The sequence below is a fragment of the Seriola lalandi genome, unplaced genomic scaffold, assembly GCF_002814215.2.
Source record: "Seriola lalandi dorsalis isolate HSWRI2012SDOR001 ecotype SW California unplaced genomic scaffold, Sedor1 jcf7180002054688, whole genome shotgun sequence".
Taxonomy (NCBI): domain Eukaryota; kingdom Metazoa; phylum Chordata; class Actinopteri; order Carangiformes; family Carangidae; genus Seriola; species Seriola lalandi.
Genome location: NW_019525241.1, coordinates 1,034,108 through 1,050,063, shown reverse-complemented (window position 1 = coordinate 1,050,063; position 15,956 = coordinate 1,034,108). Strand labels below are relative to the sequence as shown.

Genomic DNA, 15,956 nt, shown 5'->3' with positions numbered 1-15,956 from the left:
ACACACACACACACACAAACTTGCAATAACACACACACTCACACACATAGGCATGTACACATGTAGGGGCTTAATTGGAAGGGCTTAATTGAGTTGTGAGGGGCTCATAAGGCTTAGTACGACTCAAGGAGTGGGAATCAGGGAAAGTCGGCCTTAATGAGTGGAGATACCACACACACACACACACACACACACACACACACACACACACACACACACAGTTCTTGCTCTCTTTTTGGATCCCACTGTATGCTGGATTCTTCTCCTCCTAAGCAGCAATTAGACTAATGATCAGAAAATAAAGAAAAATAATGTGTCTGTTCTATTCTGTGGTTTAAATTGAACTACAATAGGCCCATACCTGCAATGCTAAAATATACAATTAAAAACATTTATTAATTAATATATTACACTTAAACAAAATAATCTAAAAAAAACCCCAAAAAACAAATAGTTTTGCTACAGCACAGAGACAGTATTGTTGTGCATCTTTATTGGTGGGCCCATTAAGCCGTCCCTTGCCCCATGTTGTGTCTGCCTTTTAATTGCAGAGTTTTAATTACACAGAGTGGTCTGTGTACATCTGGCCCCTCGGCGATCTAATTCCTTCCTTCCTGTCATGTGACCCTCCGAGGCTCCCCCTGATTGGATTAGGTCATCGGCAGGGGTGATGTTGCCATGACAATTAACGTGATAACAGCCCCAGGCTTTCTGTGGTGGTCCACATGCCGATTCATTTAGGGGCTGCTGTCTGCTACATGTGTTGTGTGCAGACATCCGTTGATGTAGATGAATGAGTAATTGTAATGATACACATGTAGGAATACAGAGTCCTTATAGGCATCATAATACATGGCCTCTATCTCAATATACAAATACTGTGGCCATCATCACCATCATCAGCACAGACCTCAAAAGACAGCTGCTTTCTGAAAGATGTATTGATTGGTTGCTTCAGTTGTGAGTGTGTTTGTGTGTGGTTGTCTTTGAGGCAGAAAGTGCTAGTGGTCCCCTGTTTCTAATGGAGCAAGTGCACATTGAAGTGGCAGACAGCCCTCTGTTCTGTTTGCTGTTTGATATGTTGAGACGTCACCGTGTCTCTAGTCTCTCTCAGCTGTAAAGGCTCGTCTGTGAGAGGCGTAATTCTTCATGAGAGAGATAAAGAGGAGTCCACTGTAGTTTTCTGAATCATTTCGAGGTGTTTCTCCTCCTCACGTGTTTGATTGTCGCTCTTGCCGCTGGTCTTGTTTGAAGCATGTCGAGGAGCAGTGTTGTACAGTAATGCACGTTTACTGGAGCCTGCATGTGGAGTGTGCATGTGCATGAATCATGTCATCTCTGCCCTGTGTGAAGGGTGATTTGCTGTGATAGGAAGTCAGTTATTTTGCATGTGAATGTCAGTGGTTTGCACCAAAATACATGAATATTTATTTTTGTTTGTGCTCTTAATTCTTTCGCTTATGACGAGCTGTTTGGAGACGGGCAGTGGCATGCACCTTGTCATCTCTCCCACCAGGCTTGCCTCAGATTGCTGTGCATGGGCTCCCGTTTAATTAGCACGTGTCAAAGCCTCACTTGCGAGTGGTTCTCGGTGAGGGAGTGCGAGGGGTTCCTCCCGCCTCCCGCTTCCAAATTTCTACGGTGGTCACAGCAGGCGAAACTGTGCTGTTTTGGTTTTTGCAGGACAGTGAGGGTGCACAGCCACTGAACCTGTCGGCCAAGCCTAAGGCATCCGAGAGCAAGTCACCCAACTCCCCCCCAACTTCCCCACAGGTCCCTGCTGCTGCCGCTGCCAAGCTGGGCCCCGCCGGCTCCATGAAGCACAGCATCGCCCCCTCCAGCATTGGAGGACCACCGAGCAGAGTCAGCTCAATAGGTAAGTGGACTGAAGTATCCATCACACACACACACACACACACACACACACACACACACACACACACACACCACCACAGTAAAGTTAAAGGATAACACCAGGCTATCACAACTTGGGTTTTTTTTTTTTTGTAGTTTTGCCAACAGTCGTTGTGACGTTGTACTTGTAAATCACCAGCCACACCTCCAGTGTGTTTTACAATTCAAATAGCTCTGATGTTGTGCTCACTGACAGCTGTCTCCACTTGTAAGAGAGCCATTCAACCAATCTGAGCTAATTAAAAATGCGGGAAGTCATCCTCCTGCAAAGCTAGCTAGCTGCTTAGCTACATCCATAAAAAATAGCAACACAAAAGTGATCGCAATGCGACAAGCCTGGATGAGATGAAGCTTTACAGATTGTGGGAAGTGGTATTACACAAACTGCAAATGCAAATGTGGCAAATGTTTTTGATCAGAATGAAAAATGTGTAGTAAACCACAAGATTCATTGTGTTTCTTGCGAATACATTATTGTTATTATTATTATTATTATTATTATCAACAGGAATGATAATCAAACTTAGGAGAATAAGACTTGAGTTGTAATAAACACAAATTAGCTTCAGAGTGCACACACAGTCATTCTGTGCACAACACAATGTCCGAACAAAACATTTGAATGCATACAGATTATATAGATACGTTATAAATGACTCTACACTTCAGGACACTCTCATGAAAAGCGTTTGCAAATGTTTCCCATCATGACAATGTATGTCTTTAAGGAAAACAGTAATAGTTCTGCTGGTAGTGGCGATGACAAGAATAGTGTTTTCCTCGTAGTGTTGCCATTGTTGCTAGTGCCAGTACCATAATCATACCCAGCCATATGCGCACATACATAAAATATGTCATAAATGAATCACTATTTTGTACTCTTAATCCATTTTTCACGCAACACTGATAGTTCAAATATTACACATATGTAACAGGCTATAATTAGTGTGTTTGTGTTTCTTCCATGTTGCTATTTGCCTCAGGGCTGCTTCATTGTTATGTGTTTATTAGTGACTGAAAGAGACAGAGACATTGGAGTGAGGGGAAGGAGAGAGAGAGAGAGAGGGAGATGGGGATTAGCACTTTTTTTTTTTCCCGAGCGATGAAGCGGGGGAATAATAAAGAGAGGAGCGCATGACAGACAGGAGGTATCACCAATGAGATTAGACAAGCCTCTTACATGAGCCAGGACAGCGCAAACACCCAGCATTAATGACACAATGACAACACACACACTCAAACACGCACTCAAACGCACACAAAGGCTCACACACACGCACACGCACACACAGACACAATCCCACCTCCTCCTCCTATGCAATAGGCAGTTAGTCATTTTTTCTGACTTCTTGGCTAATCTCACTGTTTTTCAACAAATCGGCGGATTTAATATCAGATTAGTGGATTTGCGGTCCCAGATGTTTTTTGTTCAGAAAAATGGATTACAGTGTTTAAAGTTTGTGTGTGATCCCCGCTGAATTATTTGTGTGTGGATACCAGCGTGTTTTGTGTTGCAGATCCCAGTTATGTTGTAGGAACTCATGGTCCCATCTGTTGCCACTGAGTTTACCCAGTCACCAGCAGATTTCTTATTACGGTTCATAGTCGTATTAGGATTCCCGTTACAAGTTGAGAGGGGACAGAAGGGGGCAGGCAAATTGAAAAAGAGTCTAGAGGCAGTCATTTTGACGTGGGAGTGAGTGTGTGTGTGTGTGTGTCTGTCTGTCTGTGTGTGTTCAGGTGATTTAAATAGACGGATACATACACATGGAGGGGATGTAGTGGAAATTAAAAAGTGAGCGATCCAGAAATGTACACAGAGCAAAGTTCTGCTTTTAGAGAAGAATTCATGCATGTGTTTTCTTCACTTTTAGTCACGTGGGAGTTGAACGTATTTTGTTGTTGGGTAATGTCATTTGTATGTCTCCCAGAGAAGAAAAAAACTACTGCCTGTACTCTACTTAACTTGAATACTCCCTTTTACTCTGCCTCATTCTTCTACTCCACTACGTTTCAGAGAGAAATGTTGTACTTTTTACTTCATCACATTTATCCCACAGCCTTAGTTACTTGTTGCTTTACAGATTTTACAAACAAAATAAATGATGCGTTTATAAAATATCAAATATTTTTACAGATTAAACCACCAGAAAGTATATAAAGTATTTAGTATATAAAATTAGATCCACCTCAGCTAACCACAATATTAAATACCGATAGTACATTTTACTGTTAATACTTCTTTGTACTTTTACTTTGAAGGAAAGACTTTTTCATTGTTGTATTTCTACTTTTCCCACCACTGCTAATATGAAATTGAATTTTACATTTACACATTACAAGTAGGTATATTTATAGTAGATGAAAGAGCCTGTCCTACACACACATTACATCTGTTTTATATCACTCGTATTGTCTGAGTTTATGTCATAAAGATGTAAGTCTGGAAGAAATGGAAGCTGCATTTCGTCGGCTTCGTTTAAAAAGGAGAAAGGTTAGAAATAAGTGCAGACCAGGAGCATATAATAAGACTGGTCCTGTGCATTTGCAGGGTTTTATGCTCACTGGGGTTTTTTAATGCATCGGCAAGTAAAAAGATGATTTGACTGGGTTCATTGAAGATAGTTTCTGTCTCTGCTAACTTCTCCACAGTGCACCTCTCTTTCTTTTTTGACACCTACCAACCCAAAGGCATGTTCCTCTTCCCCATTCATCCATCCGTCCATCCGTCCATCCATCCATCCATCCATCCATCCATCCATCTTCTCATCTCAAACCAAACTGAAGGGCTGTCAGTGCCTGTAACTTCTACCACGATCACACATTTGTCTTTGTCCCTGTCATAAAATACTGCAGCTCCCTGTGATCTCCCTGCCGGACTGTTTTTGTGGTCAGAAATGTATTGCGCCTGTCTGTAGAGATTTGGTGCTCAGAGACTAAACTTGTGTGCGTGGAGTGAGAAAGAGAGAGAGGGAGAGCCCCCTCCCCTTCTATCTGGGTCACATTCGCTTGTCTGGATGGTTGGCATCGCTGTCAGTCTAAGCGAGACTCACACACACATTCATGTGCACAAGAATATCTATCTGTCCCCCACCCTCTCTTTTGACTCCAGATTAAAATTGACTGCCACCCGATTCCATCGCCCTCTCTCCTCTCCCTCCTCTGTCCTCTCCCACCCCCCTTCCACCCCCTTTTCGGCCCCACTCACATCCAGATTTTCCGGTTATGACTTCTGAAAGAGTTCACGGCTCTGTCATTACCAATCTGAAGCTGGTAATCTGGCCTGAGATGGCATTAGCAGCGCGGATTAGCGCAGATAAAGGCCCTATAAGCCAGCCGCGGCTCTTTGTTAAGAGCTAACCCGGCTGATAGAGAGAGGCGATAGCAGTACACACAATCACACGCATACACACGCACAAACACACACACACACACACACACACGGTCAAAGCAGATGCCTCAGATGCCTCATCGGCGGCTAAGCTGCGGAAATAATACAAATAATAGGTGGCGAGGAGGAGCAAGAGATCTGATCTTTGCTAGGCGGCAGGGCAGATGTTCTCAACTGGGAAAATTAGCAAGACTTTTTAGTCGTAATAAGAGTCATCTGATCACCTCTGTCAAATTCCAACAGTGAGGGTTCAGATGAAAAGAAGCAGAGGTGTGTGTGTGTGTGTGTGTGTGTGTGTGTGTGTGTGTGTGTGTGTGTGCGTGCGTGCGTGCGTGCGTGCGTGTGCAAATAGGGGGAAAGGAAAGTGAATGGTGGATATTTAATGTGATTTAAAGGAGAATCCATATTTCAAAGTCTTGAGAGAGTCAGAGTGTGTGTGTGTGTGTGTGTGTGTTCACAGTTGAGGGCAGGTGGGGAGGCAGTAGGCAGCATGTAGCAAGGCTAGCTACAGGCACAATGTGACTCACATGCCCAGCTCGACGAGCTCAAGTGGTCAATGTGTGTGTGTGTGTGTGTGTGTGTGTACAATTCTAACAGAGAGACCCAGACACACTCACACACATAGGCCCTGCCAAACTCACCTCATCAAGTGTATGTTAATGTCTTTACCTCATGGTTGAGGGGAAGATTTATTCTGGATGAAAACCTCCTGCCAGCTTCCCAAACATGAAGACACACACACACACACACACACACACACACACACACACACACAGAGACACATTCATTTACTCAACTGTAAAAGCAATATGCTGTTCAAAATTTCTCTACTATTCTCTCTTATTATTTTTTTACACAAGTACAAATAGCGAAACTCAAAATGAATCAGATCAACATTTTCTCCCTCTTTTAATGATTATGCAAAACCTAATTAAATGCTTGTCCTCTCTCTCTCTCTCTCTCTCTCTCTCTCTCTCTCTCTCTCTCTCTCTCTGTCTGTCTCCGTTCTTCTGTCTGGTGTCTCAGCAGACTTGTTGTCGTCGCTGTCCTCGACGGCCTACCTGAACGACCACGAGGCGGTGACCAAGGCCTTCGCCGAGGCCCGGCAGATGAAGGAGCAGCTGAAGAGAGAGCAGCAGGTCCTGGACGCCAAGGTGGCCGCCGTCAGCAACCTCAGCCTCAACAACGGACGCACAGACAAGGTAGGCCACATTGAATTACACCTAAACACCAGGACGTGGTATAAGATTGTGTTGTAAACTTGGCGACAAGCAGCTAGGTGAGACAACTCTACAAAATTCAGTTTTTTTTTAATTTTTAATTTTTTTGAACAGACAAAACGAATATGTATATTATATATAAAGGTCTTTAATGGTCCCTTAAAGATCACCTGTTTACTTTAAAGTCCAGACAGTCTTTCTCAGCGCTTTTAAAATGCTGCATGCGGTAAAACGCTCATTATGAAATTAGGATTTTTATGAACAAAAAACATGAGGATGACTTACAAACAAATACAAATTGTTGTGTTTTATCTCCAAAAAGCAAATGATTCCAGGGGTCTAAATTCATAAACTCAAAATGCAGAAAAAAGTCTCCAAAGTCATCACAAGCTGTACCGTCTCATTGTCAGTGTGTAATAATTTGTCTTGCCATATGCCATCCCTACTGCACCATGTAGGAGGTAAATCAGTGTACATTGTGCTCGCTGAAATGTGTTGAAGCTAAACAGGGCCAGATAAGGTAAAACCAGAGGCGTCTCAGAGGTAATGAGTGTGTCTGTAAGGCGCACTGCAGGGCTACGTGCATGTATGTGTATGTGTGTATGTGTGTGTGTGTGTGTGTGTGTGTGTGTGTGTGTGTGTGCGCGCGTATGTGCGTGCTTGTGAGCGAGTGTGTGGCAGAGCGGAGCGTCGAGGAGACGGTAATGTGAAGTGACGGCGCCGGCTCCTCAGCAGCGTGGATAAATTGTGGTTATTTGTTAAACACATTGGGAGTCAGCTGGTGCACGCGCACGCACGCACGCACGCACACACACACACACACGCACGCACACACACATACATACAGAGCAACAGTGTGCTTGAAGCATCTGCAGCACTGACATTCAACAGCTCTATCCGTCTCTGTCTCTTTCTTCTTTTTTCACTCTTTCATCTGATGTGTTTTAAACCCACACTCCGCTTTCAACCCAGGTTTATTGTTCCCATTCACACAGAGTACAAACAGTAATATACTGTAGATACAGTATAAAGGCTTCAGTCTAACAGCCAATTAGATTGACTGCAGAGGAAGTTAAGGGAGTTTGATCAATTCTGCCGGGAAGAGAAGGAACATCACAGAATTTAACTATGTTTCAGGAGCATATTTTACACTTTGTTCCACACATTCATTTCATCAGATGCAGGCGTTGAGGCACTGTGGGGGATCATAAAATACTAGACATAATTTTATGATACTATTTTGCTCATTTCTTATTAAACTGGTGTATGTTACCATATAAGAATTCCGAGAGGTTTTCCTGTCATTAGTCCTCAATAGTTTCAAATCATTTATACAATGAAGCATTACATTTTTTTAGGAAGTGTAATTTCTCATGTAAAAAAGAATATAAATAGATGTTTTGTATATTTTAAAGTTGCGTTAAACACATTACAAGCTGTCAAAATTTAGACTTTTTTAAAATGAAGTTGCTTTTGATGGAGTAACTGTGACTCTTCTCAGCCTCCGTAACCACGCGCTCTCGCTGACTCCTCTTCCCTCGGCCCTTTGGCTTTGTGCTGCGCGAATGTGAAGCCGGCGAGCTCTCTGCGTTCAGATACGACAGTGTCATCTCTGACACACTCAGAGGATTAGTTTTGTCGCTACTTTGTGTCTTGGCTCCAGTGTCAGCCATTCAATCCACTTTTCTCATGTACTGTACTGGGGCTTAATGTCAGACTAGGCTGTCATCCACTCTGTCTCCCTGTTCGTCTCTGTCTCTGCCTCTCACACACACACACACACACACACACACACACACACGCATGCACGTGCGCGTGCACACATGCACACATGCACACACAGCATAAAGCCCTCTGTAACAGCACATTTGATCTTAAAATCTAAAACTGTGAGACACATTTTTTTTTCCTGTCTCAAGGTTTGAGTGAGGCTGATCATTTGTGTAAAATGAGGAAAATTCCTAAAATATTTCTGATTTACATACAAAATGACTAAATCATTCCAGCCCAATGGCAGATTATTTTTCATTTATTAAAACATAATACATTCATAATAAAATACTTTTTAAATGGTTTGCAAAGAACAAAAAAAATGAACATTTGCCGCAGCGTGTCTCTGGCTTTTATTCCCCCTCTCCCCTCCCTGTCTCTTTAGCCATATTTATTCCAATCTGGGGGGAAAAATTATCTCTAACAATTAAACTCTGTTGGACTAAAAACAGAGAAAATGCATTTCATTATCATTTTGCCCTCCCTCCATCCAGTCAGCCAGCTCGCCAGGGTCACATGTAAATGGAGAGGGACACTTTTTGGAAGGTTGTTTTAGAAGACGACGGTGTTTTGGGTACCGCTCCTAATCGTATAATTAAACTGTAAAATGCTGGCGCTGGTGCACTGCAGTGTGTGTGTGTCTGTGTGTGTGTGTGTTAGGGTGAGCGTGTGTGTTCGTCGACAGCCAGGTTCCAGCGCAGAGTGTGCCGGCTGCTTGCATTAAGCATGTAAATGCTCAGTAAATCAGCCTTTTATTGGTTGTAATAAATACCCAGGGGGCCGTGCGGCGTGGCCTCGCTCTCGTCCGCCCTGCACTCTCTCGTTCTCTCTCTCTCTCTAATGCGTCGACCCTCGGGGGCCTCTGCAAGAGAGAGGCAAGCCGCGGCACTTCACTCTCGCAGGTGGCTGCCAGGAGTCGCTACACACACACACACACACACACATGCACACACACATATAATATACAGTATACACACAAAGCAGTAAACATCCAAATAGGACTAAATGTAATCAACATTCTTGCACATGCAAACATACACACAGATGTGTGTCGAAGCATGCAGGCGTACAGCACTCTAACAATTTGATGTTGACATTAACGTTTCCGCAGATTGACATCGAAATGAACCAAAACACAAACTGTCTATCTGCTGAAATTGCTGCTGTTTTTTGTCGGTTTTCTCCGTGTTTGGCTCCATTAATAAAAACAATATGAACTGATCTCCTTGCACATCAGAGTGGAATAAGACTGAGATTCCTTCTTTTATTGGTTACGTGTGTTAAAGAGCTTGAACATCTTCGAAACAGATTTTCTTTTTGATAAACTGGTTAGACTTGTTTGGTTTTGGACTCTGAAATAAAGAATATCAGAGTCAGTAAATCTGTTTAAAATAAGCCACGAGACTGATTATATTTGGCTGTAACAGGAAATGAGTTCACTACATCACTACAGGTCTGTGGTTTTCATTCATTCATGTATTCACAGTCACTGACTCACTCACTGACCGACTGCGACTGTGAACTGTTTGTGTTGTTTAGGACAAGGCTGCCTTGGAGAGTCTGAGTCAACAGCTGAAGCAGCAGGCGGAGGACAAGTTCAGCCACGCCATGCTGGACTTCACCATGAGTGGAGACTCTGACGGTAGGGACACACACACACACACAGGCACACACTCATGCCTGGAGTCATTTAGGTGACAAAAAGTGTGATTTTTTTTTTTTTTTTTTAACTGGTTATAATTGCATTGGAAAATGTGATTCTTGTTACATTTAGGAGTGTAATTTCGACACCTATCCGCACTCCTGCATCAGTGCACACATGTACAGTATAAATATTATGAGGATATATGATAATTTACTGCATGTTGGTGTCATGTGAAAACCATGTATCTATAAAAGACATGCACATTTTCAGCTTTGTGATGTTTTTCTTATAATTGAATGGGTTCTTTTATAAACTTGAAGAGCCTAAGAATTTTCTCCTCCTATTAAGAAATATTTAATCTTTCAGTTTATTAAAAAAATCTTCAAATTTGAACAGGATTGGTTTTCACTTTTCAAATTTCCTGTAAGCCTCATTAATGTCTATATTCGTTTTTAGTTTGTTCGACTTTTGCCTGCCTCTCCTAACACCCTTCCTCCTACCTTCCCCTCCTCCTCACCCCTCCTCTGTCTCCCCCTCAGGCTCCCCGAGCGTGTCAGACTCCAGAATATTTCGGGAGTCCCGGGGTCGCGGCAGCACCGAGCCGCATATCAAACGGCCAATGAACGCCTTCATGGTATGGGCCAAGGACGAGAGGAGAAAGATTCTCCAGGCCTTCCCCGACATGCACAACTCCAACATCAGCAAGATCCTCGGTAAAACACACACCCCCAACACACACACACACACACACTGAGCGACAGGAGCTTTTGTCCCTCCCTTGTCACCTCACCCACCACTCCATATGTACAACCCAAGCAAGAGGAAGATGCATGTACTGTGGGTTATATTTCCCACTTTTGTCAAACACACACAAACACACACTCGCAGTGATTTCCTTACAAGCGGTGGCATCGTGTAAGCGGCTGTTAATGAACGGCTGAGGAGAGCAGAGCTCCGACAAATGATGATATAATTCATTATGCATTAAACAAGCAGCGCGAGGCCGCCTGACATTTCCCCCGGACCGCTGGGATCGGCCCTGACATTTTAAAGAGCTCCTAAGCGTTTTATAACACAGGGAAATCTGGTTTTAATAAGCCTCCTCTCTCTCTCTCTCTCTCTCTCTCTCTCGCTCGCTCTCCTCCTCTCTCTCTCTCCCTCTCTCTCTCTCGATTGCTAACAGATCGCAGAGCAGAACAGAGAAAGACAGAGAGAGAGAACAGCCAAGTGCTGACAGCTTTTACCCATTAAACATACAGTAGTCAAGTGCAAATTCAGACCAGATATGGAACACACAGGGGAAGACATGCTCAAGATTACACCCACACACACACACACACACACACACACACACACACACACACACATATGCAGTGGACTGATATTACAAACCTCTGAGCAGAAACTGAGCTCAGAGAGACGACAGCAGGTTAAATGAAGTCCTCATTAGTGTAGATGAGTGCCTGTCGTCCTCCCTGCTCTCCTCACTCACCTCGTTCTCCCTGTTGTGCGTTCTCTCTGCGGGTGAAACTTCCACCATTATCTGTGTGCGTGTGTGTGTGTGTGTGTGTGTGTGTGTGTGTGTGTGTGTGTTTCTGTGGGTGTGTGCCTGTAAATACGGTCAAATGAGAGACGGTATGCACATGTGATATAGGGTCACACACGCCACACAGACATTTGTTCCTCACACACGATGTAACTGATGTCCACGCTGACGTTCATGCTCAATTTAAAAAAAATCTCTTCCTATAAAATGATCAGAACCCTCTTTAATGGTTTGTCTCTTTCTCCTCGGTGGAGCACTTTTCCAAAGAGACACAGTCCATGACCGAAACCGATCATTATTTTCATTAACGGCGTGTCCCCTCCTGTGTCCAGGCTCACGCTGGAAAGCCATGACCAACCTGGAGAAGCAGCCCTACTACGAGGAGCAGGCTCGCCTCAGCAAGCAGCACCTGGAAAAATACCCAGACTACAAGTACAAGCCGCGGCCAAAACGCACCTGCCTGGTGGACGGCAAAAAGCTGCGCATTGGCGAGTACAAGGCCATCATGAGGTCCCGCAGACAGGAAATGAGGCAATACTTCAGTGTGGGGTAAGAGGACTGTTTTTCGTGTGTGTCATATACTTAGTGGAATTTAGCCTTTCATACTGATATTCAAATTATCATCTGAATAGATTTTTATTTAAACGCATTCAATTTTTTTTATTCGAACAGGCACATCTGATGCTGAGTATCTCAGCTTTAAATACAAGATCTTTCGGAATTTAGCTTTTATATTATATCGTAAACGTTCAGTAAATCAACTTCAACCACAAGGTTTGAAATAACGTCTCTAATCTTGATTTTTCAGGTTAAATTCAGCAATTTAATTTAATCTTTTTTTCTGATAGTTTTTTTCTTTGTGTGTTAAGAAGTAAAATTTTATTTTCCCTGTTGAATCTCTCGGTGTACGAGATGTAGTCGTAATAAGCCGTGATATCCAATTAAAGCTCAAGGACAGTGGTTCCCAACCTCGAGGCCGGGGCTCCGACAAGGAGACACAAGATTAATATGAGAGGTGGTGATGGCGAAGAAGAAACAGAAGGGAAGCAGAAATAAATTAGATATTTCTGCTACACAACATTAATTTAATTTTTTCAGACTTTCCTTTAAACTTTGCTGTTTTTCAAAATTGTCCACAGTAAAACGAAGGTTCTGAGGGAACACAAGTAAACAGCCCTTTATTCTGAAGCAATAGTCGGACATTTTTGGACATATGTCAGTTTGCTTTTTGCCAAGAGTTAGACATGAAAATCAATATGAAGCTAAAGCCAGCATCTGGTTAGCTTAGCTTAGCATATATACCGGAAACACTTACCAGCCGTGTTACATCTTGTTTGTTCAATACATACAACTGAAGTGAACCGTACAATCATGAGAGTGATGTCAGTCTTCTCTGCTTACTCTCAGCTAGGAAGTGAACGAGCAAATTACATGTGAATATTTCCTTTACGGGGATCACTAGACAAACACCATCCCTCTGCAGTTTGACACTGTCACCACAGCCTGAACGCTGCCTGTCATGCGCTGAAAGACTTTTCCCTCTGTGTGTTACAGGCAGCAGGGTCAGCTGCCCTTGTCCTCAGCAGGCGTGGTCTACCCAGGTGCCCTGTCCATGGCGGGAATGCCCTCACCCCAGATGCCCTCAGAGCATTCGAGCATGTCCAGCAGCCCCGAGCCCAACGCCAACCACCACCAGAACCCTCACGTGCCCGGCCTGAAGGGGGACGAGCCACGCATCAAGGAGGAGGAGCTACGGCTGGACGACAGCAACGGCGACGTGTACGACGACTTCGACTACGAGGACGAAGAGGCTGATTATGCCAGCGATAACGAGAATCATATCACCCAATAGGACGGCGTGAAAGCCTCCTATTTTTAAGCCAATCACAGCTGGTTACCCCCCTCCCCTCTCCTCCCCTGAAAATCCCAAACCCACCAATCAGGAAGAAAACTTTCTCTTTTGCCAATCACCTTGAGTCCCACTCTCACGAAACCCGCCACCCCTCACCCTTCCTGACTAACATGGACTCTTTTAACAGAGCCAAAGCCCCTGGAGTCCTGATACCAGCATCTGATCAATCAACTGAAGCACAGGACCTGTCACTCACACTGACTGTTACACAAACTGGAGTCTGGGAGGAAGAGACGACCAGAGACGACTCGGAAGCTTGCTGAGGAATATTCGAGTACTACTGCAAGAGTTTGAGTAATGCCACGAGTGAAGAGAAATAAAAGTCACACGCAGAAAGCAACCTTTTAGACCCGTTTGTAGAAAAGGAGACATTTGAAAATGACAGACGGAGCAGTGGACCTGTCAAAGGCTAACAGATGACACTTTAAGATGGCGGACCTGTTTATTATCAAGAGACACTTTTAAAAAAACAGCTTTTTTGTTCTTTGGTTCTATAATATTCTCACTCAGGTACACGGTGCCAATAAGTGGCTTGTGAATGTGATTTGTTGTTTTTGTGCTACAAGTTTGAATAATAATAGAAAAAAGAGACATTTCTTTTTTCCCCTTTTGTTGTAAAGCACCTGAAAGACATCAGACATGTTTATTTTTAACAAAAAGATATCTTTTCTTCAACCTCGCAGTGTGCTGTTAGCGGTTCCCTCCCACCTTCCCCTGCCCTTTTTTTCTCTGTAATTTTGTGACTGCCTGCTCCCCACCCCCCCCATTTGGAATCCAATGGGACGGTCCAGCCAGGACTGACCAGTGCAGCGTGGACCGCCCCACTTTGACTGGATTTTCAGGGGGGAGAAGGGGAGTCTCTCTGGCGTCACGGAGCAGAAACGAAAGCACTGTGTTGTGAGACAATCCACCAGTTTCCTTCTCGCTCCGTCCCCTCTGTCGGGACAGAACTTCACTCAGCTCGAAACATCCGACGCGTGAGTGTGTGTCGGTGTGTGTTCTGTGTACTCGTTTACGGGGCGTCTTCTTTGCAAAAATGTCCAGGATACAGAAAGACATGCAACTCGAGCTGCTGCTGTTATTTACTGTACCCCCCACGCACACACACACACACACACACACACACACACACACACACACACTTACACACTCACTCACACACACATACACAACTGTTGTTCTGTCCCTCAGTGTTTTCCTGCTCCCTCCAATCAGCTCGTCCTGCTGTCCCCAGTGGGCAGAGCCGAGGTGAAGTCTGCCAGTCAGTGTTTCTGTTTGTATTTGAATACTGTATTTTATTATTTCTCTTCAAACTGCCTCTAGTCTAATAATATTATTAACAATAATTATAAGAATGGTCAGCGTTTCCTAAGTTTAGTAAGTTATGTACAGTATAATTTATTTTTCTCCTCTTTATCGGGTTTTTATGACCATATGAAACTATGACAGTCAATGAAACATTATTCTATTTAGCTGGTATTAGGTATTTAGATCTAAACAAAAAGTTGTCATTTTACCTTTCTTTGTTTCACATTCTTTGTTCCCTTCTTTTTTTGATGCGTTCGTTTTGTATTAATCCTCCGGATGGGTGGGCGGGCGGGGTTAGGACAGTGAGCTGGACTGACAGACTCGACGCCAGCCCTCCTCCGAGCTGAAGACATAACCTTTTCACGTCCACACCCATTTCTAAAAAGCACTCAGACTCTGTGCAGTCAGAGAAAAAGAAGAACATAATTTTTTTTATTGTTATTATAATTTTATTTGTAATGGTTATTATAATAATGTATAATGTGAAGTTTCCTCTGTTTTATTTTGCTTTTTTTTTTTTTTTTTTGCTTTTTTTTTGGGGGGAAATCAGTTTTATCACTTTTGGAAACTGTTTTCTGTGAACAAAGAGTCCCATCCCCGTTTACTAGTTTGGCCGCCTCACTGAGGCACAGTGGAACATCATTGGCTTGGATCCACACATACACACACACACACACACACACACATACATTATAAATGAAGAGATTATCATGACAACCAAACAAATCCTATGCTGTCCTTTTTCTGTTTCTTGAAATCTACTATTCTAGATTTGAAATCCTGTACATACGTTTTGTTTTTGTGATAGCAGTGATTTTTTTAAATCATAGGAAAGCAGTGTTTACCATGATCCACCAAGGGTGTTCCACTGTGTGCGTGTGCATGTGTGTGCGTGTGTGTGCGTGTGTGTGTGCTTGTGTGCGTGTGTGTGCTTGTGCGTGTGCGAGACGACCAGGCGTATCTACAGTATCTTTAAAGTCACTTCTCATCAGGACCCTTTGCTTTGTTTTAGCTCCACGCGACGCTACAGGAGCCATGACTACTCTTCAGGTGTGCTGTCACATAGTGATTCCCCACAATCATTCTTGCTATAGATGTTCGCTACATGCCACACGATGAGCCTCTGGGTCTTAATTTTGCTGTATAGTCACCCCTGCTATCACACCATGATTCAACCCGATGCTGGAGAGAGGGGGCTAAGTGGATCAATCCATTTTTAGGCTATCAGGAGGGTGTGGGGGGGTGGGGGT

The 15,956-nt window shown here is 43.6% G+C and overlaps 1 protein-coding gene across 6 annotated transcripts in view; it reads left to right on the top strand.

Moving 5' to 3' along the window:
• sox5 (SRY-box transcription factor 5) overlaps nt 1–13,701 on the top strand; it is a 91,790-nt gene extending 78,089 nt beyond the window's left edge. For 2 of the 6 annotated variants that reach the window (XM_087178414.1, XM_023422996.2), the window contains 6 exons: nt 1,684–1,876; nt 6,335–6,507; nt 9,835–9,937; nt 10,480–10,653; nt 11,819–12,035; nt 13,041–13,701. In XM_087178414.1, coding sequence (XP_087034540.1) covers nt 1,684–1,876; nt 6,335–6,507; nt 9,835–9,937; nt 10,480–10,653; nt 11,819–12,035; nt 13,041–13,338 — 1,158 coding nt within the window. In that variant the 3' untranslated portion in view covers nt 13,339–13,701. Of the gene's footprint in view, nt 1–1,683; nt 1,877–6,331; nt 6,508–9,834; nt 9,938–10,479; nt 10,654–11,818; nt 12,036–13,040 lie in introns of all 6 variants that reach the window. The other 4 variants (XM_087178412.1, XM_087178411.1, XM_023423000.2 and 1 more) reach the window with 3 other exon arrangements.
• Nucleotides 13,702–15,956: the final 2,255 nt, after the last annotated feature.